The sequence below is a fragment of the Panthera tigris genome, chromosome E2, assembly GCF_018350195.1.
Source record: "Panthera tigris isolate Pti1 chromosome E2, P.tigris_Pti1_mat1.1, whole genome shotgun sequence".
NCBI classification, from domain to species: domain Eukaryota; kingdom Metazoa; phylum Chordata; class Mammalia; order Carnivora; family Felidae; genus Panthera; species Panthera tigris.
The window spans coordinates 42,607,163-42,625,062 of record NC_056674.1 but is presented as its reverse complement, the minus strand read 5'-3'; the positions used below and the strand labels follow the sequence as shown (position 1 = coordinate 42,625,062).

General features: G+C 53.6%; 2 protein-coding genes across 14 annotated transcripts in view; one reads left to right on the top strand and one right to left on the bottom strand.

The window, feature by feature from the left end:
• Positions 1-3,322, top strand: part of KCTD19 (potassium channel tetramerization domain containing 19) — a 31,399-nt gene extending 28,077 nt beyond the window's left edge. For 3 of the 5 annotated variants that reach the window (XM_007090278.3, XM_042968465.1, XM_042968464.1), the window contains 4 exons: positions 1,229-1,420; positions 1,594-1,748; positions 2,056-2,157; positions 3,085-3,322. In XM_007090278.3, coding sequence (XP_007090340.2) covers positions 1,229-1,420; positions 1,594-1,748; positions 2,056-2,157; positions 3,085-3,198 — 563 coding nt within the window. In that variant the 3' untranslated portion in view covers positions 3,199-3,322. The remainder of the gene's footprint in view (positions 1-1,228; positions 1,421-1,593; positions 1,749-2,055; positions 2,158-3,084) is intronic. The other 2 variants (XM_007090279.3, XM_042968466.1) reach the window with 2 other exon arrangements.
• Positions 3,270-13,308, bottom strand: PLEKHG4 (pleckstrin homology and RhoGEF domain containing G4). Of its 9 annotated transcripts, none has more exons than XM_042968458.1 (22): positions 13,290-13,308; positions 11,920-12,636; positions 11,667-11,762; positions 11,468-11,591; positions 11,288-11,381; positions 11,127-11,201; positions 10,930-11,046; positions 10,664-10,762; positions 10,424-10,572; positions 10,124-10,262; positions 9,913-10,029; positions 7,918-8,100; positions 7,146-7,660; positions 6,824-7,070; positions 6,080-6,169; positions 5,773-5,994; positions 5,510-5,680; positions 5,249-5,426; positions 4,747-4,863; positions 4,363-4,599; positions 4,163-4,278; positions 3,270-3,999 (listed from the first exon to the last, which is right to left on the bottom strand). In XM_042968458.1, exons 2-22 carry the CDS (start codon positions 12,428-12,430, stop codon positions 3,994-3,996), a joined length of 3,603 nt encoding a protein of 1,200 aa, XP_042824392.1. In that variant the 5' UTR covers positions 12,431-12,636; positions 13,290-13,308; the 3' UTR covers positions 3,270-3,993. The 9 variants fall into 9 exon arrangements, with proteins under 9 accessions (XP_042824392.1, XP_042824391.1, XP_042824390.1 ...); XM_042968457.1 differs by lacking the exon at positions 13,290-13,308 and adding an exon at positions 13,219-13,288; XM_042968456.1 differs by lacking the exon at positions 13,290-13,308 and adding an exon at positions 12,925-12,976.
• Between the last annotated feature and the right edge of the window lie 4,592 nt (positions 13,309-17,900).

Below are 17,900 nucleotides of genomic sequence, written 5' to 3'. Positions count from 1 at the left end.
TCCCTCCCCTGCCCATGTGCACACACTCTCTCAAAAATAAACATTAAAAAACAACAACAACAACAGAGGGCAAAACTTGGCCATGACCAGAGTGAATTAGTGACAAAGTGGGGCTAGAATCCTCTGTTCACAGCTCTGCCAAGCAGTATACAGAGATGACCAGTACATTGGCATGGCTTGTGAGGCTAAGAATCTGCATGAAGCATATAGGAAGAGGGTGTTTATGAAATAATAGGAGCACAAAGGAGGTTAGGGGCTGAGGACTGAGCAGGGGGAAGGAAGAAGTCCCAGGTGCTTGGGGAAACAGGTCTTGCTGGAGGCCAGGCTTCATGTGGAAAAGTGATGGGAAACAGAGCTGAAGACATAATTCATCAGGACAGGTCTTGTGGGCCAAGTTCAGGACCTGGTACACTGTTCTGACCCTAAGGGGTGTGCGCAGCCACTGAAGCATTTTAAACAATGGAGCAAGAAGCCAGGTGTGCATTCAGAAAGCTTGCTCCAGGAGTAGAGGAAATGCAGCAGCAGAAGTAGAAGTATTACAAGCGTAAGGTCAAACAGGCTAGGCAGTTGGGAGAGGAAATTGGGAAGGATCTGGCCAAAGAGGGGCCAGATTTCTGGCTTGTGTGACTGCAGTGGAGTGAGGGATTACTGAAGTGGGATGGACAGGAGGAGCTAAAGAGAGAGGCGTGTTGTGTATGGTGGGGCAGTGTGGAGACAACCTAGAGGAGTTTGCTGAGAACTGCCATGTTGGGCTGTTTCCTCTGCTCCCTCAAATTCTTTCTACAGTGTTCTGGTGCTTTCCCTTTCAAAGGTTTAGGTCCTGCTTGGAGGGGCCTTCTTGGGCCCTGCCTATGAGCCCTGAGTTGGTCTGTCAAACATACTCTTCAGAGTGGACATGCATCAACAGCTCACCCAAAAAGCTCCTCTCATTTTACAGTTTTCCATGATTTCCAGTCCCCCAGCTAGGGTATTATCAGCTCTAGTTGACACCAGTCTTAGTTCAAGAGGAGTTCCCTGGAGTTCTAAAATGTAGGATTGGACTTATAATGCTTCTAGGACAATGGAGAGAGGCGAGCCAGGACAGGCTCCTGTCAGCAAAGGGTGCCACTTCTGAGAAGCTGGCAGCAGAGGCCGCTGGAAGGTTGGGGTGACTCACTATCCTGGTCCCCTCCCCGCTTGGGCTCTGAAGTGGTTCAAGGAGAACTCCCACCCCATGTCATTTTCACAGAAAGCCCTGGCCCTGAGCAGCCTTTGCCTGAGGCCAATGAGGTGGACAGCGCAGGGATCATCCTCAAAGTGACCCACCCCCCCGTGGTGGGCAGCGATGGCTCCTGCATGTTCTTTGAGGACAGCATCATCTACACTACACAGATGGACAACCTCAAGCATACGCTGCCTACAGCCAGCCCCCAGCCCAGAGGTGAGACTCGAGCCATACCTGGCCCTGCACTTCATTGTGGAGGTGCCTGAGCCCCTAGACAGGGTGCTTCAGGAAAACACTCTCTCTCGGGAGCCTTACACCTCTCTCCTTCCAGGCTGGCTCTAAGGCCTTAGCCACAGCAGATGTGGCCATATCCACTCTCTCCTCCACAGAGGTGACTTTCCTGAGTTTCTCTCTATCCTGGGAAGAGATGTTTTATGCACAAAAATGTCACCATTTCCTGACTGACATCATCCTGGATTCCATCAGGCAAAAGGACCCCAAAGCCATGACAGCCAAGGTGGTCTCTCTGGCCAACCAGCTATGGGTATGTGTGACAGGCCCCAGACCTTGCTCTTTGTCTGTCCCCCTGTCCACATGATAAGTGGTGCCAGCCAATGGGAATAGGTCAGGGGCACAAGGGTGGCATGAAGAGCAGGGATATGAAGACAGGGCAGCAGCATCTGGACCAAGCCTTGACCGAGAAGTAGCTTGGAATAACAGTAGTCTCCGATCCCTGGAGCTCCTGCAGACCCAGGGAAGCCCCTGCTCTGCATCCCACTCTTAAAGGCAGGAAGTAAATGTGTGTCAGGCAACTGCTTCCAGCCCTGCCTGACCAGGGGCTTTCCTGGCAGACCCTGCACATCAGCCCCAAGCAGTTTGTGGTGGATTTGCTGGCCATCACCGGCTTCAAGGATGACCGGCACACCCAAGAACGCCTGTACAGCTGGGTGGAGGTGAGGGCCGCTTGTACCCCACTGGGAAAATTGACCCTGTGGATACCTCAAATGGACACTGTCTTGCTGCCAGGCCAGCACTGCCCAGAAGGCAAGGCAGGCAGCTAGACCTCTGGTCCCTGGTCCCAAGGAGGGAGAAACAATGGTTTGAAATTAATCAGTCCAGAGTGATCAAAAAGCAGTATTCAGGCCACTGGTTTTTTTAAGTTTTCCTCCAATGGTACCAATTTTGCCTTTATCACTAACACCCCGGCCATGCTTGGGAAGCACATCACATGAGCTCAAGCTTTTAGGGTGTTGAAATCAGAGAAACTATTGGGAGTCAGACCTTTTTGACCACTAATACCAACTTCACCTACTGAGCCATATCACCACTTTCACACATTCCTTTCATATATAAGCTGCTTTAAAGTATTCTTTACCCAGAAAAAAAAAAAAAATGTTCAATGAGATCAAAGGAATAACCCAGGTTTTTTATTTTTGCTTTTTGATTCCTTAAAATAATTTTAGGGTTTAAAGTTTTCATCTTAACATTATAGCTGAAAAAGAGTTAGCTAATTTCTCATTAATCTGATATTTTTTGTAATCAAGTACGTTATTATAATACTTTTCACTCTAAATACACTGGTACCCAGTTACTATTAGGCCTCTGGCTAGTCTATTAATTAGAAAGGTAATGTCAGCATATGCAGCTAGAAAAGTAGAAAACCAGTGGCTGGAAACGTGTATTTTTGACCCTCTGGTCATTCTGGTAGCCATTCATAGCCACAAGCTTGTGAGATACCTCTGGGCAGAACTGAGCCCAGAACATCAAAAGTCACTGATAGGCCTTGACCTACCCCTGCCCAGATGGGGAGGACCCCGCCTACTCAGTTACAATAGGCAACCAGCCAAGAAGTAAGGGATAAGATGGGACTTTCCTTCTAGCTCACGCTGCCTTTCGCCAGGAAATATGGCCGCTGCGTGGACCTGCTCATCCAGAGGGGCCTGTCTAGGTCTGTCTCTTACTCTGTCCTGGGCAAGTACTTACAAGAGAGCTAGGGTGACCAGAGATGCTGCCCTCACAATACCCCCATCTGCCAAGGCTCATTTAAAGAATGCATGTGCCCATATGAAAGTGTATCAGTCTATTTTTATTATAAATAAAGAGTAATTTATGAGTCAAGGGCCTGGACTCTCTGAAACACCAAAGACCAACAAGTGAAATAATTTTAGAGAATAGCTCTAATTGAAAGCTCTTCAAAAGGTGTTGAATCAATATAACCAAACTGACCCAAGAAAGAAGGGCTGGGCTTGGGCAACCAAGGCAGTCAAGAGTTAAGGGTACAATAGAGGTGGGCTTGCCCCTAAGTTTGAGAAGCTTGGCTTTGAGACCAGGGATTGGGAAGCAACTGCTGGGAACCCCACTATGTTCCTCCTGAGAGGTGGGGCAGCCCAATCACTGTCCAGAGCAACTTGGTGCCCCACCAAGTGGGGCGTGGGGCCTACAAGGCTTGGTAGGCCTACCAAGCCTACAGCGTGGAAACACCCACTCTGCTCTAGCCTAAACCTAACGTGTAATTGGGGTGGAAGCCGGAAAGGGAATAAAAGGGGACATGGGGCCAGAGGCTCAGGATCAGGGCACTCACTCAGGCTTTGCTGCCAGGCTCCCTAGGACAGGTCCCTGCCAGTCTGCCAATGGGCACAGACATCAGAAAGAGCAGTCAATAGGGCAGTGCATGTGGGCTGGAGGTGGCCCACATACCAGTCACGTTCTGGTCATAGCAGATCCTGAGAGAGGTGATATTTCTTGGAGCTACAAGCTGCTGGATCCGCTGCCTGCCTTCCAGCCCAGGCTCAGACCTGCGGTTGACAAGCTAGGTGTGACTGCTTGTTTCCTCAACTAAAGGTCCAGGTGGGATCTCTGGGGTATGGCCCTGGCCCACACACCCCCATTTCCTCCTAAAGGAAAGACAGGCATAGGCCTGAGCTGGGGCTGGTAGAAAGAGGACAAAATGATACTCACATAGGACAAGTCCTCAAGACCTCTTCCCAGGGCCCACCCTGACATATAGCTGCTGTCAGAGCCACTGGATCCACTGGCTGATTGGCACTGGGATGACACCTCTGAGTCTTCAGGAGCTGGGGAGGAGGAAAGTGAGCTGTCACAGGGGAGGGCCAGACCCTAAGCAGTGCCCTCTTGCCTCTGGCTAAGCCCAGACCTACTCAAAGACAGCTGGCTGCCCAGCTCCGCTTCAGCCTCCAGTGCTGCTTCCTCTGGGAAGCTGGTAGAATACAGGGGCCAGCGGAGTCCCAGAAGAGCCGGGTCTCTGTACAGATGCAGGTTGAGGGACCCCAGCATAGAGCAAGAGGCAGGGTCTCCAGGAAGGGAGCTCAAGGCCCCCAGACAGGGGCTCTCATAGTCAAACGGGGCCACAGCAACAGAGGCCCGAGAGCGAATGTCTGTGTAAGAGAGAGGGTCAGGTTGGGACAGGCCAGAGCCCACCTGGGCCAAGGTCCTGAAGGGAGCACAGGCAAGGGGTGACAGAGGTCATTATTATCTCCCATGCAGCATTCCACACCCACACTCCCCTGTAGCCTGCCTGCTACCTCGGCACTTCAGGATGTAGTTGACAGTGCGGTCGTTGATAGCTTCCTCGCTGGGGTCGATGTCCTGCAAGGCCTTGTTCCCCACACCCATGGACACCATCTCAGCCATGCGAACCTCTGGGTGGAGAGTGAGCATAGGTGGGGCCTCTCTGGACATCAGCCTTGCCCTTAGGCCTCTGTGTCTACCAACCCCTTGAGTAAGTCCTTCCTCTACATCCATACCCAGCATATTAGCCATCCTGTGCACTGGGCCTTTCTGGTGCTATACTCTCCTCCCAACAATCCTGGGGACAGGTGTCATACTCAGGTTAACACTGTGTCCACAGTCGGGGACAGTGACAGCGGGACTGCCTGACTTTGAAGTTCCTTTCCTACACTGGCTGCTGCTGTTGGACCTCCCTGCTCCCAAGCATTTCCAGGTCCCTAGGCCCTGTATGGGGCCCTGTGGGAGGTAAGCTCTCCAGGAAGGGGACCGTTGGATGAAATAGGGGCAGGGACCCACCCTTGTTGTAGATGGCCTGCCTCCAGAGCAGACGAGAAATGTCAGCTGTCCAAGCCTGCTTGGTGGCCAAGCTGGCAGCCTGCAGCACAAAGGTGTCCCTGGCCTTGCGACGGCGGAACCAGATCTCAAACCGCAGGTTGTTATCCCCACAGCACTCAGTGAGGCCCAAGTCTGCCGTCTGTGTGGCCAGGAGAGGGGCTTGGTGAGGCCAGAGGGGGTGAGGGTAGGGCAGGGAACATAGGAGGGGTCGAGTGGGCCTACCTTGAAGGAACGCTTATAGGCGTATGTGTCAATGCCCGTGGGTCCTCGGCGAGGCTTGCTGAAGAGCAGTAGCTCCTCAAAGAGGAAAACGCGGCGCAAGGACTTACGGCGCCCAGCACGTACCATGAACTCATCCTGTCGCACCAGCTGACCCTGTTCCTTCAGGTTAACCTGCCAAGGTGGGGCCCAGTGAGTGCCCAGCCTCTCCTGCCCCCTCTCTTCACACCCACCGCACCTGCCCACCATGGCCTGGCATGACTCACATCACAGCCCTGGATGGCGTCCATAGCTAGCAGGTCATTGCCATGTCGCAACTGGAAGCGCACAAGGCTCTGGGCAGCCCGCAGGGCACTCAGCTCCTGCACAGCACCCCCGCAGGCCCTTGCCAGTTCCTGCAGCAGCAATGCATACTTGCTCATACGCTGGATGGGCTTCAGCAGGTAGGAGGCCAAGTCCAGGTGGTCCCCCAGTGCTTGCTGCTTGTCCTGCCAGGTGGGTAGGAGACCATCAGGTGGCTTCAAGGTACTTACTTCCTCCATCCCCTCCTCCCCTTGTCTCAGGCTCATCTACCTTGAAGAAGACATGACCGAAGCTGGTCATCAGGGCATCAGAGCGAGGTTTATTCTTGCTGTAGAGTGCATACATCCCAAACTGCAACCTCTGTGAGGACACACAGATCAGTCCAGGTGCAAGGGGGCCAGATACCCTCAGCCTGGGAGGACCAAAATGCCAACAAACAATTCCCCGGGAAGATTCCCCCTGCAGATCCAGTCTGCCTGGCTTTGAATGAGGGGTAACCTGGAAAGAACAGGCACTGTGCCGAATGGGGCTTGCCCACAGGGCCTCTGCTCCTCCCATTGTCTTGGACCACCACTCTGGGCTCCCTCACCTTGGACTACTCCTCTTGCTCACTACACTCAGCCACTTTGACCTGTCTTTTCCTTGACCACTGAGCCTCTTCCCTGCCCCAAAGCTTTACACTTGATCTTTCCTCTGGATAGAACGCTCTGAGACCAGCCCCTCCCCTGGCCTCAGCCTGTTAAAGAGGCCTCTAACTGCCCCACCCCCCAACCCCACTACTAAATCACGATCATGTATATATCCTGATTATTTTCTTCCTGACCCCAACTACCATCTGGAATTACCTTTTTTACTTTTGTCTCCTCTACTAAACATGATTACCTACAGGGACAGGGACCTTACTGGTCTTGCTCATAGCTATACCCAGCACAGACCCTGGCACCAGGCATGTGCTAAGATCTCTTTATTGAACGTGGCAGAATCAGGTAGGGGCTGTGTGACCTGTGGGCTTACATGGCGCAGGAACGCATAGGCTACCCGGGATGGGTGCTGGGTACAGGCCTCCAGCTCACGAAGGAAGAAATGACAATGGAAGTCCCGCAGCTTCTCCAGGTTGCCAAAGAGGTGGGCACGCTGGCCACGGAGGCCCTGGGGCACATCGGGGCGATCCAGCTCAGGGAAGTAGTTCTCCACGGTGTAATCAAGAGCTCGGACATACTCCCGCTCTGTAGCCACCATCTCTGCCAATACCAGCTGGAGCCTACCAGACAGGTGGAGTCAAGATTCAAGACATCTCTCCTGCCACTGCCCTCCCTGCCCTGCCCTCTGCCTGCACCTGTTGGGGGTCCTGGGGTCAGAACTGCCTGGTGGAAGCATGGTAGGGGATGACCCTGGCTGGGCACCACCTTCAGCGTCTGGTCCGTGGGAAGCAGCCACAATAGCCGCATGGTGGCAGTGGTGGGCAGGCTCTCTGAGACTCTGCCCCAGATTCTGATCGAGGCTATATGCCTTCCTCAGGGGAGGGGTGGCAGATGCAGCAGGGAAACGGCTGACACACAGGCTAGCTGTGCTGCCCGTTGTGGTCGTCGTCAGTGGTGGCTTCAGTGCAGCCTCTAGCTTCTGGTCCAGGGCCAGCCAGGTGTCCTGGCATCGTGCCCAGGCCCAGCGGCACTCCTGGCGAATGCCCTCGGAGCCCAACCCTGTGGCCAGAGCCCACATCTTTCGGAAGTGGGCAGGAGGCAAGTCAGGGTGCTTGGTCCAATGCAGCTGCAGCCGTTGCAGCACGACCCCTGGGCGCTCCTGCTCCAGCTCTGCCAACACCCTCTGCCCCTCCTCAGCCCATGTCGAGGCCTGTAACACCAAGGCCAGAGAGGCACTGAAGGCAGAGCCCACCAAAACCATTGAGCCTTCTCTTCTACCCACTCCCCCGGCCCCCCAGAATGATGGCTCAGGCCACACCCCCAGTGGTTGAATTTTGGGGTCAGACCAAAGACAAGGAGAGAGAAGAGGCAGGATGTCCTGAAAGAGCTCAGGCTGTGATGAAGCCAGGAAGCCACCCCTCCATCCCCACTGACCACCTGGAACCAGGGACAGGACACCGCACCTACCTGCTTGAAAAAATGCAACAGCCTCTGAGCATCTGCCAGCCGCTGCCGCCGCTGGGCCAAAGCCCTGGAGAAGTCAGTCAGCTGGGCTTGCAGGGCCAGAAAGCGGGCCCCAGCAGCGCCCAGCTCAGCAGCCTCCCAGCCAGCCAGTGGCTGCAGAAACCTCTCCCCTCGCCGGACCTGCTCCTGGAGACAAAGACTGGGCTTAGCAAATCTGGGCCATGGTCTAGCCCCTGAGCAGTCCTTTCCACAGATATCTACACGTCATTGTCAAGTCTCTCTTGTGACTGAAGACCCTCCCCCCACACCCCCATCCACTCCCCTGTCTCTGTGCCTCTCTACACAAACTTCCTGGAGGAATTATTCTCCTCGGTATCAGGTATCACTGTTTCTTCACCTCATCAGCCTAGTGCCACCTCACTGCCACCTCCATCCCCAGCAATTGTCAGGCTTCGTCTGACCATTGCTCAGCAGCCTCCAATCCTCTCTCTTACAGCTTCCCAACTCCTCCCCACTCACCCTATTCTCCTCCTGCTCCCCATCCCTCACCAGAGCCATTCAACACTGGTGTTCCTGAACACAGTCCACACTTTCTCTCCTGAGCCAATCTTATGTGACCGTCAAATATCATCCACACACCTATGTCCACCAAGTGACCCTGTATGGCCAGGTCTTTCTTCTGAGTTCCAGGCCAATCCCCATGGGTCTCAGTCCCTTATGGTCATCTCCAGAGCACACCCAAGACTGGACTGATGAATCCCCTTGCCTCAGAAGGCCCTTGTCTCCTGGTCGCTCTCTCAGAAAAGACGTCCACTCACCCCTACAACCTCCCTCTCCTTCTTTTTTTGCTTTTTAATTGTATTTGAGAAAGAGACAGCACACATGTGCAAGCATGGGAGGGGGGTGAAGGGAGAGAGAGAGAGAATCCCCAGCAGGGTCCACATAATGCAGTGCTCGATCCCACAACCCTGGGATCACGACCTGAGCCAAAATCAAGAGTCAGACGCTCAACAAACTGTGCCACCCAGGCGCCCCTTCCCTCTCCTACTTACCCCACGTAGCAAATCCCGGCAATTTCTAAAATCAGTCTCCTCTGCCACCATCTGGCTAGAGAAAGCATCATTCCCACTGGGCCATTGCAAATGCCTCTGTGGACTCTACATGTCAGTCCTTCAAATCACTGTCTAACCAAAAACTAAGATAATCTTCATAGAACATGGATCTGATTGTGACTTTTCCACTTAAATTTTATACTGCTACAGGACCCAGCAATCTGGCCACTGACTGTTTTTCCAGCTTCATTTTACCTCATCTTATTTCACTCTCTCTCCTTCTACTGCTCTGCATTTCAACCTCACTATCCTTCTTATGGTTCCTCAGGCAAGCCGTGCTCCTTCCTGCCACAGAACCTTTGCACATGCTCTTTGTTCCCTCAGATGGGAATGTCTCTCAACCCCAATCCCTCTTTCTCCTGGCTAACCTATTCTTCAGCTCTCATCTCAAAAGTCAGTATCTCAAGAAAGCTAGACCAACACCCCTTCTGGGTCAAGTCTTTTTTTTTTTTAATTTTTTTTTTTACGTTTATTTATTTTTGAGACAGAAGGAGACAGACCATGAACGGGGGAGGGTCAGAGAGAGAGGGAGACATACAATCCGATGTAGGCACCAGGCTCTGAGCTGTCAGCAGAGCCCGATGCGGGGCTCGAACTCACGGACCAAGAGATCATGACCTGAGCTGAAGTCGGCTTAACTGACTGAGCCACCCAGGCGCCCCTCAGGTCTTTTGTAATAAACTCAGAACCACCTGTGTTCTTTCCGGAGCTTTTGCCTCAGTTTGCAATCACACATACGTGGCTCTGAACCTTTGACTACCATTGATGTCTGCTGGATTGTAAATTCCAAGAGAGAAACGGATAGATTTGCTCTCACCCATCCTGCATTCCTAGTCCCTAGCAAACTGACCCAATACCTAGGGAATAAACAAGTAACCAAACTCACCTGAGCAACCTGGTCCAGCTCCTGAAAAGGGCCTTGGGCCTGGAGCAGCATGTCCAGTGAGGGCTCCCTTAGCTCCTCAAGTGCTGGCCAGCCCACCTGCTGTAGCCATACTTCAATCTGGAGGGGCACAAACAGGGAAAAGAATGCTGCTGTGGGGTGAAGGTCATGCTTGAGATCAGAGGCAGGGCCCATCTGAGCAGATAGTTCCCACCTGGTGCAGCCTGCCTTCCTGGGCCTCCAGAGTCTGGACCAACTCTAGTGCCTGTACTCGCCGGTTGCTCTGCAGGGTCAGTTGGTGCAGCAGTCCATCTACACGGCCATAGAGCTCATCAACTTCATCCACTGCTGACCTGGTACAGGGTACATGGTCTTACGACTCCTATTAGATGCCTTGTTTCACTCCACCCTGTCCTGGGACCACAATCCTGGCTGGTTCTGAGCCAGCCAGCTGAGTCCTTGGCATGGAATATGGTGGGCTGGGGCAAGAGCGGGGATCTGAGTTTGCGTCTACCTGTAGTCTGGGCTCAAGGTCACCTCTGGGACCTCTTGCTTCAACCATGCCAGCTCCAACCCCCCCTGGAACTGTAGCCATGCTAGCCAGGGTGAGTCTAGCACGTGCTGCATCAGGACTTGTGTCTGCTGGAGCAGCCGACCAACTTCCTATGATTAAGGGCAACAGTCAGTGGAGGTGAGCCTCGGAGAAAAGGAGGAAGACAGGGAGCATCTGGAGAGGTGTTGAGGGGATACTCACCCCAGACTCCATGGGCTGGGGCACAGCTTTCATGCTCTCAATGGCCTCCTGGAGCAAGGCACAAACCACCTGGAAGCTTTGCAGTAGGGCTTCCAGACGCTGTGAACAAGGGTAGGCATGACCAGAGTAGTGCAGTGCTGGTCCCAAGCATCCTGGATCCCAGGCCACCGCAGCCAGCTTTGCACTGCTCAAACCAACCCAGGAGAGGCTCCTCTGCTGGCCAGGTTGCCTGCCACCCACCCTATGCCCCGACCCACTGCACTGACCATCCGGAAGTCCAGCCAGGTCTGGTGGCAGTAAGGCAGGCCTCCTCCCATTGAAGCTGGCAACCCAGAAGTGGAGATGTAGGTCAGCAGGCTCTGATGAGAGGGCAGCTGCTGCAGCTGCAAGAAAAGACGGTGTAATGGCTCCTGCCTGGTGGGAAAGCATCCCACCTCCACCCCTAGCCAAAATGGCTCAGTACCTGCAGCCTGGAAGGCACCTCCTCTGGCATCTTTCCCACCAGCAGCACCTGGTATACTGACCCTACGGCTGCTTCCTGCAAGGAATTTGAGTTTAGCCATGTCCCCAACCCTATTTAAAAGGAATGGCTGAAGGCAGGGGAAGATACAATCCTGTACTCACTTGTAGTTGGCTGAGCCCCCAGAAGAGAGAAGAACTTGGGGAACAAACTCGGGCATCCACCAGCACGGTCAATCCCAGGGCCTGTACTTCAGGCCTAAAGAGGCAGACTTCAGTTAAGTATCTAATTCCCCAACCTTGCCACCTCCTGGCTCCAGCTCCCCCCAACCTCCTCTCTATAACCTGGGAATGCTTCGCAGGTAGAGCAGGAGGCGAGTAAGTTCATGGCTACTGCACTTGGGGTAGAGCCAGGCTGGGCTATGGGCACACAGAAGCAACACTGCCCGGCCTTCTACATCCCGAGTCCCTGTGGGGAGAAGACAATGAACACCTGCCCAATCAAGTCACCCCACTTCCACTACCTCCAGTCTCTCCCAACTACCTGGTAAGGTAGCCATGCCACTGGCCAGCAGCTCCCAGGAGAGGTCTTGGGCAAGGAGGTAATTAGCAGGCTTAGGGAGGCAAGATCCACTGGGGTCTTGGGAAGGAAAATGGCTTGGGTGTGCATTGGGCACTCACCCAGAGACCCCTCCTCAGACCTGGGCTTCAGCCTGAGTAGGGTCAGAGCCCTCCCCCAGTCTTGGTACCCATCTTTAGGAACCTCCACTTGACTTCCTTGGCCCAGCCTCCCTTACCTGGCTCCAGTAGTTCTGAAGATGTCTCAGATAAAGGGCCTCCAAGGTCCACAGGATCGCTGTCCAACCCCTCAGGACCCAAGCCAGCTGACACTAACCTGTCTGGAACTTGGTCTCTTGCCAAGTCTCCCCCTCGACTATCACTCTTGCCCTGTGCGAGGCTGAGGTGGGAGGACACTGGACATGGGAGGCTCTCCACTCTAGATGGGGTGGGTTCCTCTAACTGAACTGAGGAACCTCCTAATGTGTCCCCCTGCCATTCCCCCGGCCCATCTGCAGCCATTGGTCCTAGGGGTGACTGAAGATCCCCAGGCACGGAGCTGCCAAGAAGCCCTTCTCCCTGGGCTGTCCCTGCTGGTGATCTTGGAGGATTAGGGTCCTTAACCTGCACGTGGGGAACAGGTTCCTCCTCATCCCAGGCATCCCTGAAACTGCACACAGCAAACCTCGAGTCAGTGGCGTGTCCCTGGGAGTCTGGGGACTTATCCCCAACTTCCAAGGGCCCTTCCATCACCCTCTCCTTAAGAGTAGGCCTGCTCAGGACAAGTGGGAGAGGGTCTGGGCCCTCACTGTGAGGCTTCTGCTAGTCCAGGAAATGGATTGAAGATGTTCCGGTAGGGCTCGGTGGGTGACTCAGATAGAAGGCACTAGAACACAGGAGGGGCCAGTCTTGGTGCCCGGGTAGAGGTATAGCGCAAATGCACCTGAAGTTCAGGCCTGAAACGACAGAGAATGACAAGGATCTGTCCCCGCGCGTCCGTGCTCACACCAGCCTCAGCCAAGAGCGCCCCCACGCTCGGACGCGCACTCACCACCACGCTTGGCCGGCCTACGCATGTGGCACGCTCAAGGCGTGGGCGCGGGGCTGCCTCCCGCTGACGCCCGCCCAACCCAGCCTTGCCTCGCCGCAACACTCGCATGCCCCATCCCTCGCCTGTCTTTAGCCCTCACACCCCCGCACGCGGAACCGCGAAGCCGAGAAGCCGCACATCCGAGCCCTCGAACCTTCCAAACCGCCACGGACGGCGGGTACAGCGTGACGCCCCGGCGTCCACTGGCGCCGCCTCCTGGCCGCGGGGAGGGAACGCAGGGCGGCGGAAGACCCGGCACCGCGTCGCCCCCTAGGGGCCGGAGGACAGAGCTACATCCCACCCCAGGCCCGACGGCAGCTGCCCGCCCCGGACTCCAGTGAAAGCACTGAGGCGCGCAGCCCTCGCGGCGTCCTAAGCCCGCCGCCGCCTCCTGCCACCCTCCGGGCCAGGCGGCTTGGCTCCACTCCCACCTTCGGGGCCCGCTTACTTGACTCGACTGCTCTATCGGCCGGGAGGAGCAACGACTACCAGCCCAGCTGTTCCAAGATGCCCACTCACCGGACTGCTGGAGAGCGCCGGAAGCGGTCCGCCTGCCGGCAAAAGTGGTGTAGATGCTGGAGGGTGCATGAGTGGGTGCCTGGGCCGGGAGGGTCGAAGGAAAGGGTTTGTGGGAGTGGGGGGAATCTGCTCTTGAATGCACGAAGTATGGGCGGGGGGTGCCCCACTCTCTGTCAGCAAAACTGGGAGCATTCACAACTCACGAGAAGAAAAGTGTGGGCCCAAGATCCCAGGAGTCCCCTGGAAAGAGAAACTTCCTAAGCCCAAACCAGCAGCTTGGGGCTGCTGGGAACCAGTAGGGGTATCTTTATGGAGGGTAGGAGGAAAGGGCCCCTCCTTTGCAGTCCTCAATCTTCTGCCCAGGCCCAGGCCCCAAGACACAGGTTTGTATGATTCCAAGACCAGATGGGGGACTGCTGTCTGGGCTGGAGGGAGGATGGGGGCAGGGAGGCCTCTGGGGTAGGAACTACCCAGGCCTGCCAGAATCCACCAGGCCCAGACCCTCCGCTCTGGTGCATTCCTGTCACTTTCACCTACACCCCCTCCCCACAAAGTCCAGCCAAGGAGGCTGGGACTGGGGTCAGGGTCCTGGAGCCAGAGATTGTAACCCAGGCCTGCTCTTGCACTTACCTTTTGGGTGAGCTCCAGCAACTCAGTTCTCTTTAAGCCTTACTTGCCTGTAAAAAAAGAAAGTCATTCCTTTTTTTCCCCCTGGGGTTGCCACAAGGACTTGGAAAGACCCTCCCATATGTCAATGTCCACTGGCTGCCAGCATTTGGGCTATATTCATGCCCTCCCCATCATTTCACCCTCAGTCAGGGGATCCTGAACTGGTGAAAGTTACCTAGAGACTTGACCTGTGAGATCCCTCCCAGCTCAGAGGTATGAGGTCCCTTTAGGGCATGTGTGCCTGGCCTGACACTCCCCAAAATTTTGGGAAGATTGTAAGAAGGTAGGCTATGTGGCCAGAAGAACACACTGTGCCCACAACATGCTCTGGCCCTTGGTTCCTGGGAGGGGAGGGGGCAGTGGGTACAATGACTTCCTTGGCTCTAAAGCATGAGCCTGGAAGTTGCCGGAGGAGCAAACCAGAGTGTCAGAAGCAGGCACGGTGGGAACAGCATCCTGCCCGCCCCATCCTAGCTGCCACATCAGCCCCCAAAGTCCAGATTCTCAGACCAGGTTCCTAGGAGCCTTCTTCATGAGCTGATCTGGCTGCCAGAGGAGCTTTGGAATTGTCCTGCTCCATCCCCAGCTCCCAGCCGGGTCCTCTGGTCCCATCCTCCTAGAGCTTTAGTGAGCATCAGGACCAACCTTGGCTCCCTCCCCAACTGTCCCAGGGCCGCCCCATTGAGTCATTGCCTCCTGCTCCCTCCCTCTCCTTCTGTTGCCCACTGTCTGCCCACCTCCAGCCACCAGCCAGGCCTCCTAAGAGCCCTAAGAGCTGGGGAGACCTGCTGGCAGGCACACATACCCCTTCAATACCAGAAGCAGGTAAGAGTCCCCAAGCCACAGGCCATAGCTGACCCCAGCACTGCTGGGCACAGGCAGACAGATCGAGGGTCAGGGTCAGGCCTTAGTTTATTCACTCCACAATACAATGTGCATTGTAGCTACATGAAAACAGTGTTGTCACTTCTGTACTTCCAGCACTTAACATATGGCCTGGCATAGAACAAATGCTTAGGGGCGCCTGAGAGTGGTCACGTTACTCCTGTCCCCATGAGGCTCGCTATCCTTGAGCCAGATGTAAGCCAGAGTCACAAATAGATTCAGAGGCTCAGTCTGAAAAGGAAACAGAAAAGGCAGAGAGCTGCAGGATGCACAGTCCTAGGATGGCAAAGATATAGATAGAAATGGGGACATACTGAGGCCTAGAGGGGAACACTGGGGGCTGGACCTGGAACAAGCCCAGGCTGCTGACCACAGGAGGCTGTATGGGCTGAGTTTGCAGGACTGAGCAGTGACTCATGGGGCCCATCTCTGTGGCTCTGCTGGCAACAAAAACTACTCACAACAGCTTTTTCCACTGAGATCATAAAATAGGGTTGGACCTCCTTCTCTTGCCCCTTCCCCAGCCTTCCCTCAGCCTCCCATTCCTTGCCAACATGAATCAATCAAAAACAGGAGAGGGGCTATGGGCCTAGTGATAAGAGACCCAAAGTCATTGCCCTCACTCCATCCCAAAACTTGCACACTCTCTTAAGTACTGCCCTAGATAGCAAGGGTGACAATATCCCCAAACCTTCCAGATCTCTCTCACTTTGGGCCAAAATAAACTCCAAACTCCATACTGGCCTGAAAAACTCATCTGACCACAAATCTTGTCTGTTTCCTCTACCTGGAAAGCCCATGCCCATCTCCCCTGGTCAAAATCCTTCTTCCTTCAAGGTCTGGATGCAGCTCAGGGTGCCCTGAAGGCCATGTCTGCCATCTTGCCCAGTTAGGTGGTGAACCACAGACAAGCCCCTGACTTGCTCACTCTCCTACATCCCAGGTGCCTGCCTCTCCCTGGCTGTGTTCACCTGCTTTCTCCCCCTCTATCTCTGACTAACTCTGTCTTCCTGGCTGTCCCACCATCCTTAGTTACCCAGCACCAAGCCAGGAGCCGCCTGCACCCTCTCACCTACACCTTTGGTAGTGTGATTGTGTTTATTTGACTTCTACTACGTTTCTAATCTAGAAATTCTCAAAGGATGTGGTCTCTGTTGTCTCCCTTGAAGGGAGCTGATTAAGATTACAGATTTCTGAGGGGTACCTGGGTGGCTCAGTCAGTTGAGCATCCGACTCTTAATTTCAGCTCAGGTCATGACCTCACAGTTTGTAGGTTCAAGCCCTGCATTGGGCTCTGTGCTGATGGTGCAGATCCTGCTTGGGAATCTGTCTCCCTCTCTCTCTGTCCCTCCCCCGCTTCTGCATGCATGCTCTCAAAATAAATAAACTTAAAAAAAAAAAAAAAGATTACAGATTTCTGGGTCTGCATAGCCTTGCTGAGTCAGAACCTTAGGGCAGGCCCAGGAATCTGCATGTTTGACAGATTCTCAGTGATTGTGATTCTAAAGTCTGAGAATGGCTGCCTGCCCTCTCCAGCCTCTTCATGTCCCCAGGCTGCTTGAACAGATACAGGCCTCCCATCCCCAGCCTTCTTTTCTACCAGTCCATCCTCCACCTGGGGTTTCATTCATTCCATCTGATACCAATTGCGTTTGAGCTCCCAAAAGCACATTACTGCCCACACCACACTCCAGATCACAATTCTCCCAGACCAACTTTCTGCCACCTCCAAAACTCAGCAGTGTCACCCCTCAAGCCTTTGTGTCCCTGGCTGGTCTCTCCAGAGTACAACACCCACTGCTCCTAGCTTTTTGCCATGTGTGCTCTGGGCATCCTTTGTTTATACTGTTCTACCTGGAATGCACCCACCCAACTTTGCCTATATTGTCTGAATCCCTACACACACTCTCACCCACACTAGCTCCTCCCAAAGCCTTCTCAAATCTCCTCAGGGCCCCACAGCACTTTCCTTGCTCCTTGCCTTGCGATATAAGACCTGTAGTGGCATGGGGTGCCCAGGTGGCTCAAAATACTTCTTGGGGTACCTGGGTGGCTGTTGGCTGATTTCAGCTCAGGTCATGATCTCATGGTTTGTGAGATGGAGCTTTGCATCGGGCTCTGTGCTGGCAGCATAGAGCCTGCTTGAGATTCTCTCTCCCTTTCTCTCTGCCCCTCCTGAGCATGTTCTCTCAAAATAAACTTAAAAAAAAAGACCTGTAATGGCAAACATTTATGATCCCTTACTGTGGGCCATGCTGTGTACTAGATTCTTATTTTGTCATTTCATCCTGACAGCAAACTTATAAAATAACTGTTATTCTGTCTTAGAGATGAGGACACTGAGGCTCACAGAGTATATGTAGCATGCCTAAGCTGACATAACTGGTAAGTGACAGTGGACTGTTTAACTACCAGGCCCTATCACTGCCAAGTATAAACAATGTGAGGGCAAAGCTCAAGTCACTCCTCCTCCCATTTTCCCATTCATAACACAGAAAAAGTAAATGCTTGTTGACTAAATATGTAACCTTCACAGCATCCAGAGTCCTTCAGATCTATAGAAACAGAAAGTAGGTTAGTGATTACCTAGGGCTGGGCAGTAGGGGATGAGGAGTGGTTGCCAATAGGCACAGGGTTTTCTGGGGATAATTAAAATGTTCCAAACTTAGATTGTGATGAGGATTGCACAACTCGTAAATATATTAAAAACCACCAATCTGTATATTTTAAATGGGTGAGTTTTATAGTATATTGTATACCATATGTTATATATGTTTTATATATATAGCATATGTTATATCTCAATATAGTCAGATATTTTCTTAAAAGTTCTTCAGACACAGTGGAAATTAAATTTGGGACTGATACTACCTAAGGGTCTCCTTTCTGTTCCTAGATGTTTCTGGACCCCACACTACCTAATTTGTAGTGTAAACTCATAGAGTAACCACCTCCCTGGATATTGGCCTCCCATCTGCCATGTGCAGAGTATTTCTGTTTATTTGTCCTACACCTGCCTCCAGGTTTTCAAGGAAGGCTTATCTGGTCCCAGTATGT